This window comes from Urocitellus parryii, chromosome 1, assembly GCF_045843805.1.
Source record: "Urocitellus parryii isolate mUroPar1 chromosome 1, mUroPar1.hap1, whole genome shotgun sequence".
Lineage (NCBI taxonomy): Eukaryota > Metazoa > Chordata > Mammalia > Rodentia > Sciuridae > Urocitellus > Urocitellus parryii.
Genome location: NC_135531.1, coordinates 214320239 through 214339803, shown reverse-complemented (window position 1 = coordinate 214339803; position 19565 = coordinate 214320239). Strand labels below are relative to the sequence as shown.

At 38.7% G+C, this 19565-nt stretch overlaps 1 protein-coding gene and 1 long non-coding RNA gene across 7 annotated transcripts in view; one reads left to right on the top strand and one right to left on the bottom strand.

Annotated features, from left to right (window-relative positions):
• The window catches only part of Rbms1 (RNA binding motif single stranded interacting protein 1), a 202044-nt gene extending 192586 nt beyond the window's left edge, over positions 1–9458 (top strand). For 4 of the 6 annotated variants that reach the window (XM_077802667.1, XM_026393082.2, XM_077802672.1 and 1 more), the window contains exons 10-15: positions 2464–2511; positions 3395–3445; positions 5914–6024; positions 7142–7222; positions 8459–8543; positions 9356–9458. In XM_077802667.1, the coding sequence (XP_077658793.1) occupies positions 2464–2511; positions 3395–3445; positions 5914–6024; positions 7142–7222; positions 8459–8536 (369 nt within the window). In that variant the 3' untranslated portion in view covers positions 8537–8543; positions 9356–9458. The remainder of the gene's footprint in view (positions 1–2463; positions 2512–3394; positions 3446–5913; positions 6025–7141; positions 7223–8458; positions 8544–9355) is intronic. The other 2 variants (XM_026393084.2, XM_026393083.2) reach the window with 1 other exon arrangement.
• Positions 1–19565, bottom strand: part of LOC113185840 (uncharacterized) — a 91344-nt gene that overhangs the window by 44437 nt on the left and 27342 nt on the right. The window lies entirely within an intron of this gene.

Below are 19565 nucleotides of genomic sequence, written 5' to 3'. Positions count from 1 at the left end.
TTAGGATTTGTCAGTAGTTCGACAACTTATGATCGTGAACCTCTGCTGCATTTTTTAATGTGTCTTAAAACTCTGAATATTTATAATGAAATTTAACTCATTTTATGCAGCTTTTGGGTACCCAATTTAGAATAAGCTGATTTTGATTTGGCAGACCAATTTGCTTTTATGTTTAGGAAAATATATAAAGCCAGGGAAATGGTTGCCCATTATCTGTCCTTGGAATCATGGCAATTTAGAACTGAGATAAACCCACATACTTCTTCCACTATCCCCTCAGCTTTTAGATGCCAGGTGTCCCAAAAACTGAAATTTAAGAGAAATGCCATTAGGTAAAATACAGAATAGGTGTGTACCTTGCTTTTATTTCTTTGTCAGCAGAAACTAATAAAAGAAGTAAATATGCTTATACACGAAGGTGTGTCAGTTAGGTTACATTCAGTAAACAGTGCAGATGAGATTTGGGGTCTGCCCACCAAAAGAAAGAAAAAAAAAATAGAGGCAGCTCTATTTTATATGTGTTATTTTGTGCAGAGGCTTTACCTTAAATTCCCAACTGAGGAAATCTATTAAGCACCTGTCATAAGGTCAATCTGATTATACTTCAGGGATGGCTCCTCTTTTACATGACCCCAAGGGTGCACATGCCCTCTCCCCTGCATCAGAGCCCCTCTAGATGTTGACTGCCCAGTCCAGACAGGAGCTTCTAACGGAGTTCAGTTGCAGAGAGAGAGAGAGTTCTCTTGACTATTGGTATTCTATGGGACTAAACTAAACTTTGGTGTATTCTTGTTTTAACAATTGAATTCGATGTTGTAGTCCTGATTTCTGATCTTAGGGGACTACAGTATCTAATGTAACAGCTGTGTTATTTGACTTCTGTAACCTCAGATTCTTCATCTTTAAAATGGGGATAATAATAGTTTGTCTCATAAGTTTGGAAAAGTTATAGGACTGAGTCTATGAAAAGTGTTAATGAGCACTCGAAATATTAGCTGTGATTACTATAATCATAAGTAGCTGGCTTATAATAAAAATATATTAGTTATACTTCTTAAATAATAAATTGGTTAACCTAAGCCAATGTCAAAGCTGGTTCTGTCTAAAAAACATAAAAGTAGCTTTGAATAACAGAAAAGTGACTAGATGCACTAAAACTGAAGGGGTTGTTGGGGTTTTGTTGTCTTTTTGTGTTGCTGGGGATTGCACATGCGAGGCAAGAACTCTGCCACTAAGCTACATCCCCAGCCCTAAGACTGAAATTTTAAAGTAGTAATCACCACCTCTCTCAGCCTTTAGATTATTGTATGTTCCTTCCCCTGATTGTCAGTCATTTTCCCTTTTCTTTGTTCTCTGAGAGTTGTTTATACTTACCATGGTTCTTCAACCTGCTGGGTATAATAGTCACTTAATGCCTCTTTAATTGTGTAGTGCTTAAGATTTCTATATTTTCCTTGCATTTTCCCTAATAATTCCTATGTCTGATGTTAAGAAATAATTTTGAACTATCTGAACTTAGAAATCTGTCATTTATATATCATTAAAAATAGGGGCATGTATAAGCTTATTCTTAGGCAAATGAAAGATTGCACATATTAATTTCAACTTATGCTGCTATAGATATATCAACTATTATGGTATTTTTCCACTACCTTTTCCCTTCTTTAATATGAAATCAATGTGCATTTCAGAATCATTTCATAGAATAAAAAATTAGAAGGCCAGTTTGGTAATAAATTTGATATAGCTAACTGGAAACAACGTTATCATTTCAAAGGCCTGATTTCCTCTCCTGGGCATTCTGTATACTAAGATACCTGTGGAATTCCATTCCCTTTGCCTGACACTCAGTGCCATAACATCTCAGACGGATTCTTAACCCCATACGTTCAGGGACCAGGTAGGGCCAGTGAATGAGCTTTAAGTGACCTGTGCTGCAGAATGTCGCTTGTGTGTGTGCAATTAGTGGGGGTGGGGGCAGTCTCTTTCTTTATTAGGTTTTCAAGGGGATCTGTGACCCCAAGATGGTTAAGAACCAGTGGCAAAGAGTTTAAAAAGCATAGGTTATTATTCCCATTTTCTAATTAGGGAACATTGAGGAATAGAAATCGACCATAGTTGGCTTGCTGCTTAAGAGAGAAAATTGGATTAGGAGTCACAGCCCTTAACCTCATAATGCTGTACGTGACTAGATTATGAAGACCGAAGCATATCAAAACTGAGTGCATTTGGCCCACATTGGGGTGTACAGGGAACTGCTTGCCTCCCTGTGATTTATCCAGGGAGGGCCCACCACTCGTGTTGGAGTGGGCCTTTCTCTACTAAACCACCATAGGCTTATGTAGTTGGATTTGAGAAATTAGCATCTGCAAGAAACCACCAGTACCCCAACAGGGGAAAGGCTGCAGTCCAGATAACTGAAATGTTAACAAGGCAGAAGCACTTAACTTTGGTCTGCCTTAGGTGGCAAAGGAAACCAGAGAAAACAAGTATCGGGGCTCTGCTATCAAGGTAAATCACAATGCATTCTTCCCCCATGACTCTTCCCCATATTCTCTCTGTAGAATCTCTGAAGTTAACACTAGGGGACAGGATACAAGAGGGTTGTGTTAAGAATTGGAAACTGAAACATTTTTAAACTACATAGACTCTGGAAAGCCCTGGGCATCAAAAAGGGACTGATGTTATCCCTCTCCCGAGTGGCAGACTACACAAGCCAGAATTCCTGCCACATGCCTGACCCTCACATCTTATTTCTCAGTTCAGAGGGTCTTCTTTCTGTATGGATGCCCTTTTAACTGTAGATGTCAGATATAGTTACTAAAGTTTAATTTCCTCAATCTGAATTTCAGATATTTATTTTCTTCACTAAGTAGAAATTATTAACTACTGTGTAAGATTTTTGAAACCTAATGTCCTGAGTATCAAAGAGAGATTGAATTTGGTTATTTTTATTAAGTCAGCCCATACTTTGAGGGTTAGTTTCTAATCAGATGCTCTAGAATTAATCCTCTTTCATCCATATCCTAAAGCACCTAGTTCATACCTTGATTGTAACACTTTTCACTAATTTGAGACGTTTACATACTTATCTTCTCTGCTTTAGACAGTAAATTTATGGAGGGTGGGCCCCATGTCTTATTCACCTTTTTCTCTTTGTTGCCTGATACTCAGCAAATACTTCTTGAGTGGGCCAATAGAAATTGGTTCTAATAATTATTTCATCCCATTCAGAGTGACCAGTTTGCCAAGAACGCTAACTGCCTTAATCTTTTTACTCATTGATAGTATTGTTTCCTTATTTTCCTTCTGTAGATTTTTAACACAATTAAAAGAGAACTAGGCAATTATTACAATGGAAATCATTGTTTCTTTAAAATTCTCCCTTTTCTAGGTGCAAAGTCCTTCTTGGATGCAACCTCAACCATATATCCTGCAGCACCCCGTAAGTTGTTCACCTCAGTGGCCTAATGTTCTGCCTGCAAGCCAGCCATGTGTGTACTCTTCAGGTTAAAACCCCTTGCCAAAGGTGATAAGGGACTTGGGAAATTTTAAGCATGGAATATGGAAGTGCACAAGTTAAAATGAATCAGTAGTAAGCATTAAATAAATTTGTTCATAAGAATTTAAAACATACTCCGTTGCAGGCAGGACACTTATTTCTTGCTCACATCAGTTCGGGGGGAGATCTGAGTGACAATGTTTTACAATACTTGATGAAACCGCACTCATGTTTTCACTCTGTTTAATGCAACCCTAAAGTAAAGATAGAGATTTTCATCTGTGTTATTAGCCTCTTTGGAAATCAGGAACCGTGTAGTATAATGCACTCTTTGATAAATAACAAATGTGATTTCTTTGGTGACTTGAGCACCTGTTGATCTAATGTGTATCTAGTACTACTTTTTCTAAATGAGCTACTCTTCAGAATGAAATCACAAAGCTAAGATGCCTACACTGACCTGCATTCTTGCTGTTAAGAAAGCCATAGATTTGGACCTCAGCTTTCTGGTGACAAGTGCAGAATGGGGATCCTGATAATCAATTTACAGAGTTTGTTAAGATAAACATAGATCTGTTGCTTAGGAAGAGAACTTTGCTTTTGGTCTTAAGATGAGATGGAAATTCGTCCCAGAATACCTCTCCTAAAGTGGGCACTGCACTATATGACTGTATGTATGAAATAGCAATCTAGGCATAACTAGTTTTGAACAAGAAATGCTTGAGATGACCTTTAGGAAGCTAATAAAACAGGTTGATATTATATCACAGGAAAAGATATCTTTGATGCTTATGAATGTACATGAATTATGTGGTATATACACATATTTCATACCGGGACACATACATGCACATATTCATGGCCATGTGTGGATTTGTGATGTGTATTATGTGTACATGAGCAAAAAGATCAGGAAACTCCTTCCCCATTTTCTGGACTTTTGAGTCATGTTCATCTTACTCTGTGCTTTTGATAATGCACATTAGAAGTAGAATGTGTCTTTTTTTCCCCCTTTGACAACTTTTAGAGACAAAGATTGCACATATTTTAGTTTATCATCTTTCAGGAGACATGAAGAACGTATATAGAACGTTGCTGAGAATTCATTACCTTTTCCCACCCAGATCCAAACTGCCTGCCTGCGCACATACCTCTGCCCACAACTGTGCATCTAATTATCAATAATTAGATTATCAGCAAAACAAATAACTTATTTAAAGGATATCAGTTACAATGAAGCCAGAATGTACACTAGTACTTGTGGAGTATGTTAGAATACTTGCACCATCAGGTAATTGGCCAACTGAAAAGAGGAATGATAAAATCCAGTTTATAGAAAAAAATGGACAATTAAAGTCCAAAAATAGTTAATTAAATTTTGGTGTGGACGGTCAGTGGACCATGATCCAAGCATTAAAAATGATGACAGTGACAACTGTGCAATCTGTTAATTTTTATAGTGCAATGCTAAGTTAAAAGTAAAAACCCAAGATATGAAATTCTTCATGTTCTTTGATTGCAACTATGGAGAAATATGCAGAGGCAGGAAGGGGCACATTGTGCTTGTTATGGGAGAGGCTGGATTATAGGTGATTTTTTTTCTTCCCTGTTTTTTTAAATATATTTAATTTAGCCCAGAGCAGTGGCACACACCTGTAATTCCAGCAGCTCAGAAGGCTGAGGCTGGAGGATTGCAAGTTGCATACCAGCCTCAACAACTTAGTGAGATCCTATCTTAAATAAAAAGGGCCAGGGATTTAGTTCAGTGGTAAAGCATCCCTAGGTCCAATCTCCAGTACCCCAAAATTTTTTTAAAAAATTTGATTTTTAATGACCAATATTTTTTAAATGAAATGGAAGAACTTGGAATTGGTTGGTTAATGTTCCCTTTTGGCACCAGAATCACAAAAAGTTCTGAGAACCACTGAGTGAGTGAAGAATGCTCTTGATCCCAACAACTTAATCTTGAAACAAAGGGCTCTCTGTATAGAACATTTTTAAACAGATCACTATTATTGGTCCTATTCTTTTGCAGCTACAGAAAACATCACCTGTCTTTTTTAAGCATTTTATACTTTTGCCAGCCAAGGAGAGTCTGTAATTTGTGTTTGCTATTATAGCTCCTCCTGCTGGACTAAGCAGCTTCCCAGTTAAGTGAGGGTAGTGTTTAATGCAGGAATTTTTGTGAAGTGAATATCAAAATACCATTTCCCCTAACACTCTTACCAAGTCTCAGGAAAAGCAAACTATTAAGACTTTTGAACCTTATTTATTATTGATACCCCTTGCCAGTCTGAAAGATGTTATTTTTGCTTCACATTACTCACAAAGGGATTTCCTTTGCAAAAGGTAATTATAGAATCTTAACTCCTCTCAGTTTATCCTTTGTTGCTTCTGTCTCCCATCCACAGGGTGCCGTGTTAACTCCCTCAATGGAGCATACCATGTCACTACAGCCTGCATCTATGATCAGCCCTCTGGCCCAGCAGATGAGTCATCTTTCACTAGGCAGCACCGGAACAGTAGGTGGCAAATTAATATCATGTGTCTCTGCAAATAGAGGAGGGTAAATTAATGCACCCCTGTGCCTACCCTATAGAATCACAGGTTCTATGATGACAGTTATTATGCCTGGCCCAAGCCCCATCCCACATTGCCTTCCAAAAAGAAAAAACTCAATTTCTTGATTAAGTGAAAAACTGAAAGTCTGTTCTCTAGGTTTCCCCTTTGCCAAAATTTAGCACCCACACATGGCCACATCTAGCTTCTTCAGCTAATGTCACTGGTATATCATGAAGTACCATTTCATGCAGCAAAGGATGAAGGTGACACATGGTAGCAAAAATAGGAAATATTCCCTCACCTATTCCTTCTGTTTTAGAATTTGAGAGCACTAAATCATGATCTTCGTGACTTATTTCACTAGAGTCCAGGGGACTTGGTGGGGTAATGAGGTTGACCTGGTACTAGATCCATGTTGGTTTGTTTATAGTTTAAATTGTAAGAGATGCCCTCAGGAGTTTGATGCAGCCTGTATCTATAGTGGCTCAAAAGAACAAAGGGTGGTACATTTTCCCCTTTTACACTCAAAACTAGCAGCAACTTCTTGTGCAGACTAAGCCAGAGCCATACACAGCCTGAGATGGACCAGAAATTCCTCCTGCCTTTAAGAGTGACTTCAGCATCAGGAAATCAGGATTCCCTAGCCTAATCTTCAGTGAAAGGTCCAATAAGTCATCCACATTTAGGTCTCCACCTGTAGAAACAGTACTAGGTAACAACTCAGGGAGCTGCTAGATGATAACAAGGTCTTCTGAGAAAAGATCATCTAGAATGATGCATTAGTGATATTGAATTATTGAAGATGACAGACTTTAATGATCTTCACCTGTGTGTTTCTTTGTTAGGAAATCCAAAGACAACATGGAATTTATAGTTTGACAAATTCAAAATGTAGAAAATAATGACTTTGCCTTCCATATGACATATTTACATGGACTAATAAACCTTTGAGTGTAGCGTATTTAAATTTCTTCTTGGAGAACTCCATATATTTTATATCCAGCTCAAAATTCCCTGAGTACTCCCCATTTTGCGTGGTTTCTCCAGTGTCCATCCTGACCTCCTCCTTCTTTTCAGTACATGCCTGCAACGTCAGCTATGCAAGGAGCCTACTTGCCACAGTATACACACATGCAGACGACGGCGGTTCCTGTCGAGGTTGGTGCAGAGTATTAAATGGCCATTCTGGCAATGGGTAGTTTCAAAAATTGGGTGAATTAAGTAGAACTGAAAGCAAAATCTATCAAAAGTCAAATATTTGCATAAAAGGATTGACTTTAGAGGGAATATGTTATTTGAGACTATAAAATATAATTGTTACAAATTAGAATAACAACATCCAGGCCATATTCCCAAGAACTCCTAGAAATATTTTCCAAGCTTGTAGGACCTTTTTCACCCCTCCAGAGCTCTGTCTTGTCACCCCTAAATTGAGATAAAATTGGAGTTTGTAATCCTAGTCCTAAAAATTGTATCAATGGTGATACTCACAAAAAGAAATCAGTCACGATTCAGATAGTTAATGAAAAAGGAAAGCTGATGTAGCAGACGTGGGAGAGAAGCCATACCTATTTTTATAGAGGCTGTTAGTGTAGCTAAATAACTCTTAGTTCTTGTCACTAGAGCTGGTATGGAAGAAGTCTGGCATCTGATTATGATTGGACAGGAAACAGCATTAAAATTCCAAGGAAAATACTCAGCTCACTTGCTCTTTCCCAGTAGGCATTGGGCAGAACCCAAAGGCTCCCATTTCCAAGAAGGGCCAAAGAACCATGTCTCTTATTATTTGCCTTTCATTGTGCGATTATGGGAACCACAGTTATCTGAGCCCACAATTCCTTATCAGCAATTTTGAAACCCTCCAAAAACTTTGAAAATAAAAATTCTCTTTGTGACTAACTTCTTAGCAAAAATTCTGACCTTTCAAAAATCCCAACTTGAACTGAGACAAGATACATTTGTCCCAGTTACTGTGTTTATGCACTTGGTTCTGTATAGAATTACTGATATGTTTGATTATGAGAAACATCCCTAAGCCCTACTTGAGGGTATTATATGATATACAGCATATTTCATCCCATGTCTCAGATTCTGAACCTTTAAAATGCTGAATTCTAAATCACATCTGACCCCAGGGAAAAACAGATTAAGAAATTTGTTTGATAAATGTAGCTTGATCAGAATAGACAAGTCAAAGATTTGGATGGGAGGTGCTTAGTGTCTATCAGACATTTCAGCTACTTGAGGGAATGATTAACCTAAAAAGCTCTGCGTAATATTAAGAAATTCACTTTAAAAACTGCTTATTTTCAGGTGTATGCCTTTGACTTAGACCCAAGTAGCAGAGTTAGGATTTTATCACTAACACATTTCATCTGCTCTGCTTTGTTGTAGGAGGCGAGTGGTCAGCAGCAGGTGGCTGTAGAGACGTCTAATGACCATTCTCCATATTCCTTTCAACCCAATAAGTAACTGTGAGGTATGAGAGAAAGGTCTCCATTACCAAGGCGCCAATCAGGCAGTCTGTGGTTCCCTTATCAAAATGATGCTTAGAATAACTCAGATCGATCATACTTGATTTCATTATAGCCAGGGCATCCAATCTTGTTAAAATGTTAAAATCAATGATTTTGTTAGTTTGCAGATTCACTGTTCTGTGCAAAAAGAATAACACTTTATATTGAAATCAAACACATATACACACATTCCTCGAACCCTCAAAAAAAAGTAAGATCTGTAACATCATAGAACATCATGTATCAAACTTATTATATCAGTATCCTATACTGTATTCTCAAGTACTCAAAACTAAAGGCAATTTAGCATAAGATGTTGCTTTATCAAGCATTACAAGATTAGTCAAAACTCATAGCCAAGATATTGCTAGTGTCAGTATCCTTAGATTAAAAGATTGTATTCCCACAAGTACCATTTTTTTTTTTACTTTACCATGTATATTATAGTAAAATAGCTATATGGAACCTGGTTTCTGGATTGCCCTACTGACAATATGTATTGTTTGTTTTATAAAGACGTCCTTGTTCTTTGGAGACCCACATGAGTTTGGCTCTGATTCCCTTAGAGAGGAAAGTACTTTGCAAGTCCCATATTTGAAAGGCAGATTCAAAACACTGAAAGTGACCATCAGGTCCAGAGTTTGCATCTCTCCGTGAAACATCAGTGATGAGCACAGCGTTTTTCAAATATATCTCTCTTTAAATAAGATTATAAGCTCTATGGTGTATTATATCGAGACCACAAAAGTACTTGTCTTTTATCTTTCTCTTGCAGATGTACAGAAGGGTGTTCTTACATGAAGAAGGGTGTGAAGGCTGAACAATCATGGATTTTTCTGATCAATTGTGCTTTAGGAAATTATTGACAGTTTTGCACAGGTTCTTGAAAACGTTATTTATAATGAAATCAACTAAAACTATTTTTGCTATAAGTTCTATAAGGTGCATAAAACCCTTAAATTCATCTAGTAGCTGTTCCCCTGAACAGGTTTATTTTAGTAAAAAACAAAACAAAAAAAAACCAAAAAAAAAAAACAACAAAAAAAAGATTTTTATTAAATGTTATGATGCAAAAAAAGAAAAAAGAAAAAAAAAAAGAAAACTTCAATTTTCTGGGTATGCACAAAGACCATGAAGACTTATCCAAGTGCATGACCGGATTTTTGTGGTTTTGTTCATTTTGTGTTTAATTTGTGTTTTTTTCAGCTGTATGAAATGGGCTTTCTGAAGTTTAACTAGTCCGACTTCACCCATGGTGTTCCATGCTTGCCGTGCGAGTGTTGCTGTAACTCAGTGTTGCCGTCACGTCTCTTTCCTTAGCTTTCTGTTTTTCTTTCAACGTAGTGTGAAGTGTCTTATCCTTTTCTATGAATTCCAATTTGCCTTAACTCTTTTGATGCTGTAGCTGTTTCAGTAAAAGTTAGTTCAAACTAATGATGTAGAATGCTTTGACCAAATGAGCTGGTCTATTATGCCTTGTAAAACAGCAGCATAGGGCTTTTAAAAGGTAGTCAATAAAAGTTGCTGAAATTTTGGCTTTTTTAAATATGTAGTAGGTGTTTTTAATGATTTTTCACATAATGTGTAAGGTAGTGAAATGCAAGAAGGGAAAAACTGTTTTGTGTGAAACACATTTTCTGACTGGGGAACTTTTAATAGGGTTAAAGCGTTTGTAAGGCTGTATGCCGACAGTTTCCTCTGATAGTTTGACCGATTTAGGATATCTGCTGTATGATGCAATGTAAAGTCTTTTTTGCCTTTTTTCAGGAAGAAAAAAAAAAAACTAACTTGATGTTCTAGATTTAGTGTTAGGTAGCGTTGGGGCTGGGGGAGGGGGGCGGGGGAGGGGAGTCACCGAATGTTTTGTCCTTCCTTTATACTAATGATAGTGCTTTAGAATGAGAATTATGCCTGCGATCTGGCAAACCGAAAAAAAAAAACAAACAAAAAAAAAAACAAAAAAAAAATATGTTGCTATTGCAACTAAATGGCAAAAGCTAAAAGTAAGGATTTCTCTTCAAACATAAGCTGAGATATGAATAGAAGCGAAACGATTGGCTACTAGCTCTCTCTCTCTCTCTCTCTCTATTAGGTAAATTTGAAAAATAAAAATGACTTGGCACTTTTAAAGGTAACTTCACCAAAGACCGAAGAGCCAGTAACCAGTAGCTCCAACTTGTCTCAGCATCACATCTTCTGTGCTCTTTATTTTTGCCGGACCAGTTTGCGGTTAGGAGAATGTGCCTTTTTTGTACCTTTGAATTTAGGTTTTATAATTTTAATTGATGTATGGACACACACAAACAAACAAAAAAAAAGCATGAAGGAAGATTTGGATCCAAGCAGTGCCACACTTTACATCATCACTACAAGTGTTCAAGTGTAAAGAAAACCAATTTTGAAACTATGAAATTCCTGATTCATAAATACACAGTTATTTCTACTTTAGTACATATGAGATGATTCACTGTTATTAAAGCTCTTTTATTAAGGCAATTGCATATGTTTTCAAAGCAATGGTAAATTAAGTTGTCTTCCAAAACTGTGTACTTGTCTGGTCAGCTGTGTATGATCAGTTATCTACCTCAGAGTCTATTTTCTTTTGTGCTGGGACAGGTTGCTGGCCCTCCCTGTTTCCACAGACCAAATCCTCCTAGCTCAGGAGCTAGGCCTAAGCAGTTATTTCTTTTGAGTATTTTTTAGTTCTTAAATTTTATTGCTTGTATTTGATTATAGATGTCAGTGACATTTCATAGTTTCAAAAATCCTTGCTGCTCTGAGAAGTGTAGATTCTAGTGAAAATTACATAGTCATAAGAGAAATGTGTTTGTTTTGTTTTTGTTTCCTTTTTTTTAAAGTTGTGGTATTATTGGTTCTACGCTCCCTGGAATATTACTGCTTTGTGAAAGTCCAGACTGAACGCAGCACCCTCCGTGTACCTAGTACATTTATAAACCTGGGTCTCTCACTACTTGATATTTTTGCATTAGTTAAGACAGAAATTTGATAGCTCAGTTAGAGGGGAGGGGAAATCTGCTGCTAGAAATGTCTGAACTAAGTGCCATACTCGTCTGGGTAAGATTTGGGAAACATAACCTCTGTACATAAAAAAAATAAAAATAAAAAAAAATCAGTTAAACATCACATAGTAGACAGCCATTAAATTATAAAAAATTAATTTATGAAGAAAGACCTTTTGTACAGATTGAAAAAAAAAGATTTTCATAGAGATATCTATATGATCAAGAGAGTTAATTTTTTATTTTTGTTTTACTAGTGCCACAAACTTGCCAGTGGTAACTTATTTGTCCGGTTCAAGATAACTCTGTAGTTTTCTTTCCTAGGACTTGTTGTTAAACGCCAAAAGACATTTTTGAACTGTACATTTGATCAGATTGTTAGCTTTTTCTGTTTTATTTCTTTTGAGAACCTTTGAATAAAAAACATCTGAAACTTTATTATTCCTGTCAATTTTTTTTTCCAAGAAGATTAAATGTTTATCAGAGTTTCATTTCACTTCTGATCTCCTTCAGGCTCAGTAGATTTAAATCCATGTAGTGACCAAACACATGAACCATCAGCGCACCACATCTCAGCAAAAGTCCAGTCTGAAATATGCCACTCAGACTGTTTTTGATGTCCGTTTTGTTTTGTTGGCTGTGGTAGTGATCAAACCCAGAGTTTGAGCACACTGTTACCAGTAAGCCCTCCATCACTGAGCTACAGCCGGAGACCTGCTGATCTGTTGGGATTTTTTTTTTTTTTTTGGAGGGGGGAGGTTGTTCTTTTTGATTTTTTTGTACTAGGGATTGAACCCAGGAGCACTTAACCACTGAGCCACATCCCCAGCACTTTTTTGTATTTTATTTTGAGACAGGATCTCACTGACTTGCTTAGGGCCTCCCTAGGTTGCTGAGGCTTGATGCTTCTGCCTCAGCCTCCTGAGCCGCTGGGATTTGATCTATTTAATATGTCTTTAAAGAACAAGAAATCAGATCCCCTTTCTTCCTCCTTTCCTTACTGCTACCCTTTGACAGTTTCACTGTGTAAATGGACAGAATAATAGTCTCCCACCTGTGGAAGCCAGCACATGGGTAAGGAAGAGAGAATGATCTCACCCAGGCCTTTGTGACCATGACTTCCTGTAAAGTCACCGGGTTTGGCTCTTCCCAGTAGGAGGTCCCTTGCATCATTCACTGGGGACTTGGAAGAGGGAGAACTTCCTTTCCCTCACTGACATGTTATATGGGAAGTACTTAATCCAGGAAATTGACTCCTCCCCAAAGTGCATTAAATGTTTTAATGTTGTACAGTAATAGATTTTCTGCTGTCACGGCGCTGTCATGGTGGTAAAAGAAAAAGATCCACTCCCCTCCACTTCTACATGCCTCCCGTCCAGGGCCCTCGGTGTACGATGTGAACCAGCTAAGGGGGAGTTACAATTCTTCACTTGACTGGGTCAAGAAAATCCTGGTACTTGATACTTTTTCCAGAACAGACAGCGCATACTCCTGATGCTAACCAGTACTTCAGAGAGAGATGTCAGAGTAGGCGAGAAGCCTGGCCTCTGAGACAATCAGGGCTACAGGAATCTAAGTGGTTTAGTTGGTCTCATTTGCATTTCAGCTACACATATGAGTGCCCTTTCACATGACTGTGACCAAAGGTAAGAAGAAATACTATTTAGGCTACTGGGCACCATAAGTTTTGTTAACCTCACCTTATTTTGTTCTTGTATTCTAAGGTTTGTTTGTTTATTTATTTGGTGCCAGGACTTGAACCCAGGGGCGCTTCAACACTGAGCCACATCCCCAGCCCTTTTTATTTTGTTTTATTTTGAGACCGGGTCTTGCTAAGTTACTGAGGCTGATTTGGAACACACAATCCTTCTGCCTTAGCCTCCTGGGCTGCTGGAATTACAGGTGTGCACCGCCATGCAAGGCAAAGAAATCTTTATGTCACAAGTCCAAGGGGCTTCCATCTGAGTACATTATACAGCCATCCCTTGGAATACACGGCAGATTGGTTTTAGAACTCACCACAAACACCAAAATCCATAGGTGCTCAAGTTCCTTATATACAATGTAATAGCATCTGCCTACAACATATCCACATTTTCCCTTTGGATGCTTTCCCTCTAGATTGCTTATAATAGTAAATGCTGTAATATAGTTGATACGCTCTATCATTTAGGGAACTCTGACAAGAAAAAAGTCTGTATGTGTTCAATGTAGACTTTTCCATTGGGAGTTGGTTAAATCCACCAATGCAGAACCCAGAGAGACAGAGGGCTGACGGTATACTGAAATGAATAAACACTCTTATTAAAAGCATCTCTTCTATATAATGAGGAGGATCAAGCCAGGGTGATGACAGTTCAGAGAAAGTGCTGGCTCACATATACAAAGTGGAGTGGCACAGCTTTGTGGATAAGCCACACTTTGCCAAAAGGTTGTGGCTCCTCAGGCAGTTAGGTACCAAGGAACTGGGGATACCTTTTAATCTGCAGTGGAATTGTCTGAAGAAAAGAAAGACAGTGGCTGTTGCTCTCTGGTATGAGAGTCTCCCTTTTCCCTGTTGGTTGGGGATCTTCCTCATAGCCCCAATCGCCACACCTTTCACGGGTAATAACATTACGTATATCCACCAGAGATGGAATTCTACATCTTGAATTTCACAAAAACTTCACTAGGAGAAAGGTGGTGGCCCCCAGCCTGGGGTGGGAGTCTACAAATGTTAAGTTCTAACTAATAACAGCCTCAACTCATTTGAGTAACCAAAAGGTGACACTGGGACAAATGTCATCAACTGTAAAGATTCCCCCACCCCCTTCTACAAGAAGCCTAAGATGCCAAGTAGGTGGGAGAGGGAGGAGAACTCAAAGCTCAGGATTTAAGGAAATCCAGGTAGTTCATTCCCCCATCAAATAGCAGCTCTATGAGAGAAACACTCCAGGGCTGGAGGCAGGCCGGGCCTGGGAGGGCGGGGACCAGGTGGTGGTCACATGCTCTCAGGGGCTAGTTTGCACTGGCAGTGGCTGAAGCTCTTGGCACAGCCACAGCTGGGAGGCAGGCGTACTGTGTGCTGGGCTCCTAGTGTGGGATCGACCAGGAGAGCCCTGGAATTTCAATCCTTTTTTGAAATGGCTCCTGCATACTCCCTCTGGGTCCTTTACAGGGCAAGAAAGAGTTTGAGCTTGAGCCACTAGAGGGAGGCTTTTATTATTCTTCAGCCTTAACTGTGAGCTCTTAAAAGACCCAAGACCCAGTCACAGCCTGCAGCAATCTTGAAGGCCGACTCCAGGTGGATGGTCAGAATCTCAGGAACAAAAACCTCCAGGGACAGCAGAGATCTAGAATTTGGGGTTCTTTCAACGAAGCAGCTGAATGAAGCTCACACCATCACTGTTACCGACACTGGCAGTGCACTGATCCTGACTGTGAGCCTTGTTGCTAGACTGGGGAGAGACATAAATGTGACTTTTTAAGACCAAAGGAAGCCAAGGGTGGGGGATAAGCCATGGGCCTTGTCAGACCACAACTTAGGTTCCAGAAAGTGTTGTCAGGTCTCTAGACTGCTGAGAATTGAAAACAGGTGGCTTTGGATTAAATACTGTCATTTATTTTTCTAAAGCACGTGATTCTGAAAAGCTCAGGCCCATTTCATTGCTCACTCAAGACACAGATCATAAACAACACTGCAGGTGACTCCTACCCTCTGACATTCCAGAAGCCACAGGCCCTGCTCGAATACCTCCGCACCTCATGGAGTATTCTGTATCTTTTTGGAATAGCTCTCAAACTTATTTAGTGAGTTAGAATTGTTTGGTGGTAATTTCCACCTACCAGATTTGGTTCTACCAACTAGGATATCACAAAATAAGCCAGACAGTCTGGAGAGGTGGAGATGTGACTTCACTGCTGTTCTCTGCCCTGGCTTGAGCACTGCAGCTTTAACTTTCACTCCTCAAATCTGGCTCCACAGTCCACACTACCAGATCACCTGCCAGATGTACCACAACTGACTCAAGATAACGCTCAGAACCCAAGGGACAGCCTAGAGCCAAACCTGCCACCCTACCTGGCCCAGTCCCTCCAATACAAGTAGTATTTCTTTTCTGACTTTTCATTAATATCAACCTTTGTAAAAGTTGAAGCCCATGAAAATCCTTATGCTGTTTTACTTTTTAAATCACCATGATTAATTATGACAAAGATATGCAAACAAATATTATGACATCATTTTTAAAAAAAATCTTTTTGGCCAGGCAAGGTGGTGCAGCCTGTAATCCCAGCAGCAGGGGGAGGTTGAGGCAGGAGGATGGCAAAGTTCAAAGCCAGCCTCAGCAACTTAGTGAGGCCCTAAGCAATTTAGCCAGACCCTGTCTCTGAATAAAATATAAAAAGGGCTGGGGATGTGGTTCAGTAGTTAAGCACCCTTGGGTTCAATCCCTGGTACCAAAAAAAAAAAAAAAAAGACTTAAAATTTTTTCTTTGGAGGTGGGGGTTTGTACTAGGGATCAAGCCCAGGGCATTCCACCTGAGGCAAGTGCTTTATCACTGGGCAATATCCCCATCCTTTTTTATTCTTTTGTTCTGTGACAGGGTCTTATTAAGTTTCCCAGGCTGGCCTTGAACTTTTGATCCCCTGCTCTAGCCTCCCAATTAGCTGGGATTACAGTTGTGTGCCACTATGCCAAATCAAATAAAAGATCTTTAGTCATGAAAAATTGATCATAATATAAGGAGAAAAGTATTAGGTACTATAGCTACTGCATGATCATAATTATAAAACAATATTTAAGTATAAAAAATGAAAAAATTCAAAATGCTTAATAGTAGGTGAGAATATTATGCAAATTTTCTATCTTCTAGTATTTTTTCTATTTTTTTCCAATTTTCTACAATGAAAACTTTTTTGCCTTTATTTTGTTTGTTTGTTTTTGGGGTTTGTTTGTGTTTGGGTACAGGGGATTGAACCCAGGAACACTTTACCACAGAGATACAGCCCCAACCCTTTTTATTTTTGAAACAGGGTCTCACTAAGTTGGTTAGAGCCTCACTAAGTTGCTGACGCTGGCTTCACATTTGAAATCCTCCTGCCTCAATCTCCTGAGTCTCCGATATTCCACAAGTACACGACCATACCCAACTACAATGAAAACATAATTAGAAAAAACTCTTAGAGAGCCTTGTCAGATCATCCCAACAGTGGTTGATATGCTCCTGATATTCCAATTCAACAAGACTGATTTTTGCTTTTAAGAGATACTGCACCAGATACCAGAAGACATAAATATCACACAATGTGGGGCTGGGGATACAGCTCAGTTGGTAGAGTGCTTGCCTCACACGCACAAGGCCCTGGGTTCAATCTACACCACCACCAAATCATCATCATCATCATCATCATCATCATCATCATCATCATATGATGTCCTGGTCCTCAGAGGACAGTCTTGTGGAAAGATACAAGTTCACTGTAGGTGACAATGTTGCAAGGAGAAGTAGCAATTTACTTCACTCTTGCTTTTGTTATGGACATATTGTGAGGGGACCAGGGTACACAGGCATCTCTCACATTATCAGCCAGTTCCTTAGTTACTGATCAGAATTACTCCAGAGATGCCATTTCCTCACTGGTTCCTGTGCCTTCTGAGAGATGGTATCGATAGGCCAACAAGTGAGGTCTTTGGTAGCTCTGCACTTATTGGAAGGAGATTTGGAACAGATGTCCAGAGAGTTGACATTCCTTTGTCATTCCTGCTCTGAAAATGTTTAGACGGTATGACAAGAAAGTATCATCTTGCTTTTTGTTTTGTCTTCTTTTGCCCTAGATTTTTCATATCTCTGGTTTTATACAAAGTATATTCATACTAACTCGTGTCTTCATATATGTACTTTGGATAATGATGTCCATCACATTCCACCATCATTTCTAACCATTTATTTATTCTTCGTTTTACTTCTTGCACTTTAGAAGTCTTGTTAGGGAAGTCAGTTCCTAAGCCAACATGGTGAAGATTTGGGGGCCTACTTTTTATTCTATTAGGTGCAGAGTCTCTGTTCCGGTGCCTAAGAGTTTGATCCACTTTGAATTGAGTTTTGTGCAGGGTGAGATGGTGCAGGGTGTGGGATGCTTTCCAAAGAACATGATTCTGACTCCCTTTGCCTTAGATGACACATTCCCCACATGTCAGATTATGGATTTGTAAATACCTGTATATAGTCTGACCCCTCTACCACTTCTTCACCCACACAATGACTGTTTCCTAAAATGGTTTCAGATAGGGCCCCTTCATGAAAGTCAGAGGCAGCACAGCCAAAAACCTGTGAAAGTCAGTCTGTGAGGACTCAGACTCACAGCAGGTGCTCCAAATGTTTCTTGCCAAATGATCTTAGGTAATGTCCTTCATCCCTCTCACAGAGCCCATGACTTTCACTTTGAAGGTCAAAATCTGTTCTACAACAGCACAAGTATTCCAGATCCTTCTTTCACTTTCATATTCAGCTCCTCAAATAAAAAATAATAACAATAAAAAAGAGAGAGATACAGGCCACAAGTCTGACAGCCTTTTTGTTTTGGGATTTTTTTTTTAGTTTTTTTGTTGTTTTTGTTCTAATTAGTTATATATGACAGCTGAATGCATTTTGACACATCTTACATAAACGGAGTGTAACTTCTCATCCTTCTGGTTGTACATGATGTAGAATCACACTGGTTGTGTAGTTGCATAATCATGTATGTATATAGGGTAATAATGTCCAATTCATTGGACTACTCTTCCTACCCCCATATCCCACCTCCTTTCACTGCCCTCTGCCTAATCCAAAGTACCTCTATTTTTCCCTAGCCCCACTGCATTGCAAATTAGCATCCACACATAGAGAAGACATTTAGCCTTTGGTTTTTGGTAACTGGCTTATTTTGCTTAGCATGATATTCTCCAGCTCTATCCATTTACCTGCAAATGCCATAATTTCATTCTTCTTTAAGGCTGAGTAATATTCCATAGTGTATATATACCACAATTTCTTTATCCATTCATCTGTTGAAGGGCACCTAGGTGGGTTCCATAGTTCAGCTAGTGTGAATTGAGCTGCTATAAACACTGATGTGGTTATGCCACTATAGTATGCCGATTTTAAATCCTTTGGGTATAAACTGAGGAATGGGATAGCTGGATCAAATAGGTGTTCCATTCCAAGTTTTCTGAGGAATCTCCATACTGCTTTCCACAATGGTTGCACCACTTTGCAGTCCCACCAACAACGAGTACATGTACCTTTCCCCCCACATCCTAACCAACATTTATGGTCGATTGTGTTCTTGATAAATGCCATTCTGACTGGAGTGAGATGAGAGTAGTTTTGATTTACATTTCTCTAATTGCTGGAGATGTTGAACATTTTTTCATATATTTGTTGATCCATTGTATTTCTTCTTTTGTGAGGTGACTGTTCAGTTCCTTAGCTCATTCATTGATTGGGTAATTTGGTTTTTTTTTTTTTTTTTTTTTTTTTTGGTGTTGAGTTTTTTGAGTTCTTATATCCTGGAGATTAATGCTTTATCTGAGGTGCATGTGGTAATGATTTTTCTACCATTCTGTAGGCTCTCTTCACATTATTGGTCATTTCCTTTGCTGAGAAGCAGCTTTTTAGTTTGAATCCATCCCATTTATTTATTCTTTTTCTTTTTATTATTAATTTTTCATTCACATATGACAGCAGAATGCATTACAACTAATATTACACATATAGAACACAAATTTTTCATATCTCTGGTTGTATACAAAGTATATTCACACCAATTCGTGTCTTCATATATGTACTTTGGATAATGATGACCATCACATTCCACCATCATTTCTAACCATTTATTTATTCTTCATTTTACTTCTTGCACTTTAGAAGTCTTGTTAGGGAAGTCATATTTGGGGGCCTACTTTTTATTCTGTTAGGCGCAGAGACTCTGTTCCAGTGCCT